Here is a 4,045-nt window from a genome sequence, read left to right on the forward strand (position 1 = left end):
CCCTTCCTTTTTTTTTTTTTTTTGAACTACCTCCTTTTTGATATGTTCTGGAAATTACGCGCCAATAAACAAAACAGAATCGATTCTCCAATCGTCCATCCATTTGCACACCCAACCCTAAATTTAATATTTACAGAGAATCTTGAATATAAAAAATTACGATGATCTTCCAAATCGTAAGATTCGGATTCTTCTCAATCCAATTCCGGTACTGTTATAGTATTAATCAAGAAAAAAGCAGAAGAAATCCTGGTTGTAATGGAGCCAAATTAGAATCAGAGACGAACCTTTGTTTTTCTTTCACACAAATTACTTGAGAAGCTCCGAGATCCAACCAACGTCCACACTTCCGCCGCCGGGTTTCTCCTGATCGCCGCACGCGACGGAGTTCTCCTTTCGTAATTTCTCCAGCATTTTTGCTCGTAAGTCTCTCCCGGATTCCACTCGCGCCATCGCCTGTTCCTCGCCGCAACCTAGGTCCCAGAAATCGAGATATCGGACGGCAGGAGGAGTTGGAGTATCTGGAAGGCTACTGAAGCCAGAACGAGCGCTGGATTCCCCTGGAGATCCGAACACAGGAGATCCGACTTGAACATTCCACAACGAAGAAGGAGATTGCACTTTACCGAGTTCCTTGTGGAGTTGTAAACTTCGTAGCGACGCTACCATTTCGTTGATCGAACTAGTCGCGTGCGGTCGATTAAGTGATCTAAACATTGGCGATTGAGGCGGAGACTCGATTCGAGGAGATACCGGCGTCGATGTTCCTGAAGAAGATAAATAGGGCATTTGTTTCGCACAGGCCTCAATAGCTTGCCGAAGAGGAGATCCGTCGTATGAAGGGATGGAACTCGTACTCCGAGGACTCTGTTGAGGCAAAATCCTAAGTTGCTCTGGCGTATGAGCAAAGAAGCAAACTCTCCTTCGGCAACTCGTTCCATCCTTGCACGGCTGAGTCCTATATCGAGCCGGATGAAGCCAGCACTCGAAAACTCCATGAGCGAACTCACACGCATCTCCTTTAGTACAGTTCCCCTTCCTAAAATCGGCACACGCCGTACCAGAATAGTAATACTTCCTCGGATCTCGCCGGCGAGCCTTCTCGCCGGGATGAGCGAACGGGCACTCGGTCCAGTCGTGCGATCTTCCTCGCAAACACTTCTTAATCTTGAACTCGTACATTCGAAACTGATCGGAGGAATACGTATCCACCGGAGAATCCGCCTCCCGACCTGAAGCATCAAGATCCGATTCCACCTCTGCCTCTTTCGACGGCAAGTACTGCTGCAGCATCGCCAATGCTTCCTGAAGATAAAAAGGAGAGTATCCATCTCCAGTGGAACATCCGTCGCACTTGACTCCGCTTCCGCTTCCACTTCCGCTGCCGCCGCTTCCCGGCGAATGACTGTACCCATCCGACGCCGGATCTTCCATAAACGTCCATGGCGGAACATGAAGCTTCTGGTTAGGGCGGTTAGGTTGCTCATCGATCATCATTTTTACCTTTCTGCTCTGCTGGTTTTTCTTTTGCTTCTGTGTTTCTCCTTAGGGGAGAAGAAGGAGATTGTTGGTTGATTCACCGGCATGGTCCCTTCATTTATAAACCAGCAGTACATCTCTAAAACTAACCGTAGTTAGTTTCTACCCAACCACGGTTAATTTTAAAGCAACGCCAATACTGAAAGACGAGATATCTAAATTTTGTTGTGTTTTTTTCTTTTTCACCGCGGTTAAACCGTACAGGAGAAACGTCTTAACGACACCGTTCGCTTTAAAGTTAAGACAACGGCCTATAACATTTCCACGTGTCGAAGTTCATGATTTTATTCTGCGAATGTGGGCCAAGGATGATGACGTGGCGAAATTCCATTCAAGAAAAATAACGTGTTGTGTAACTTCGAGTGCTATTGGGTTAGGTTTTTTTTTACCTATCTTTTTTAACCTCTTTTCATGGGTATTTGTTGGGAATTCTTCTCACAATCTTAACCATATTTACACGTTGACAGGGGGTAATAATTTAATTTGGTTAGTTTCCACGTCAACAAATTAAAATTTTATTACAAAAAGGTTAAACGTTATAGGGTTTTTTAATGCATTTTTACTTAAAAAATAATATTATGCATGAAATTGAGAAATTATAATATAAAGTATTTAAAAATGGTATAAAATTATTAAATTTTGAAGTAATTCATTGTGCATTTATGCGATGATTCTACTTTATTGAAGCCTTCAACAAAATTAAATTGATGTAAAAAACAATTATATCCTTTAATGACTTACCGTATAATTATAAAATACACGAATAAATCGATACCACATCAGAATGAGAGTGATCATAAAAATATAATGATTAAGAAATACTTAAAAATAAATATAATTATTGTTTATATTAATAAAATGTACCGACGTTGAATTATATATGAAATATAGAAATTTTAGTAGAATAAATAGAAAATGCAGAGGAATTACTTATAGAATATATTTTAATTTGTAATATAAAAATGAACTATAAATTATAATTAAAATAAATATCTTGAAATGCCAAAAATTAAGCTTTTGAGTGATGTTTTTATGTCTCAATATTTCACGAGGATAAATACAAAATGAAGGAGAATTGGGGAGAAAATATGGCAAAAATAAATAAAAAGGAAAAAATAAAAGAATAAATAAAGGAATTAGGACAGTACAGATGGCGACTCCGGCTGAAATGTGGAAGTTACCCACTTCGATTATACCAGCTTTATTTTTATTCCTATCTTTTTGTTTTAACCCCCAAATAAATATGAGTATACTTGTTCCTCCATATTTATTTGTGGGTATAAATTTAGCTCAACATTTTTAAAACGCGTTTGAAAAGTTTCCACACTTCATATAAAAAATGTTTTTATTGGATGATGAAAGTTCCACGTCTGGTAATGTAGGAAATAATCCTCATTTATAATCAATTAATACTCTCTCAATTGGTATGAGACATTTTGGGAATGCCCAAAGCAAAGGCATGAAAGCTTATGCTTAAAGTGATATCATATCATTGTGGACAATCATGTTCGTCTAACATGGTATCAGAGATATGTCCTAAACTTAGTAAGACTCCAAAAGAGTCGAGCCTCGATTAAGGGGAGGTGCACTTTGTTCGAGGGGAGGTGTAAGATGATGAAAGTCCCACATCAAGGTCTTTTGGGAAGCCCAAAGCAAAGTCATGAGAAGAGTCGTGTTCATCTAACAGTTTCGTTCTATCTCTAATCGATATGAGATCTCATAGTCTACTCTCCTTCGAACTCCAACGTCATCACTAAAACTCTCGTTCCCGTCTTTAATCAATATGGGACCTCACAATTTCCAATCCTATAAACATTTTAATTTATAATTAAAAAAAAACGTAAATAATATATACATATTTTAAATTATAGAAACAAATAAATAGAATATAAAAATTAATATACATTCGAAACAAAATCACGTGCCATGTTTGTGGTAGGTAATTTAATGCGTTTGGAGTTAAATTTCACGAATTTCCTAACAATTTCCAATTTTGTAGCCAACCTAGACTCCATGGTTTTGTATAGTAAGGTTGCTAGAAATAAATTCACGTATTTAATGAACACATTTTGGTCACGTGGTGTGGCCCTCTTCTAACAAGATCGACCCCGTTTTATTTATTATTTCTAAATTTGGACACGTCGCATACATAAATCAATATAGTTGTGGACTATGCAATATAAATTTATTTAACTCTAATAAAATAATTTTAAAATTTTAATATAATTTCTTAAAAATAAGTTATAAATGTTTTTTTTTTTAAAATAAAATTCTCATAATTTATCTATGAATTCGGGAGGAGGGAGATGGATGGATAAGGTTAAGTTGGGAGTGAGGGTGGCAGTGCAAAAACGGCGAAGCAGAGGGACACGTGGCGGAAAGTGAGGGAACGTGGCGACAAAACAAACGGGCAATGAAACCGTACAAGAAATACTCATGCCATTCTGTACGGTTTTTAAAATATTTTTTAAGGCTATAATTCCTATGGTTCTTATCCGTTCAAAAC

General features: G+C 37.7%; 1 protein-coding gene across 1 annotated transcript; it reads right to left on the reverse strand.

Moving 5' to 3' along the window:
- Positions 1 to 7: 7 nt before the first annotated feature.
- On the reverse strand, positions 8 to 1,855 carry LOC111443876 (zinc finger CCCH domain-containing protein 20-like). The gene has a single exon (XM_023081705.1). It carries the CDS (start codon positions 1,495 to 1,497, stop codon positions 310 to 312), a length of 1,188 nt encoding a protein of 395 aa, XP_022937473.1. The 5' UTR covers positions 1,498 to 1,855; the 3' UTR covers positions 8 to 309.
- Positions 1,856 to 4,045: the final 2,190 nt, after the last annotated feature.

This window comes from Cucurbita moschata, unplaced genomic scaffold (genome assembly GCF_002738365.1).
Source record: "Cucurbita moschata cultivar Rifu unplaced genomic scaffold, Cmos_1.0 Cmo_Scf00006, whole genome shotgun sequence".
NCBI classification, from domain to species: domain Eukaryota; kingdom Viridiplantae; phylum Streptophyta; class Magnoliopsida; order Cucurbitales; family Cucurbitaceae; genus Cucurbita; species Cucurbita moschata.

What these genes read in the sequence shown, in the direction of transcription:
- LOC111443876 (XM_023081705.1), bottom strand. Translation starts at nt 1,497, where the DNA reads ATGATGATCGATGAGCAACCTAACCGCCCTAACCAGAAGCTTCATGTT.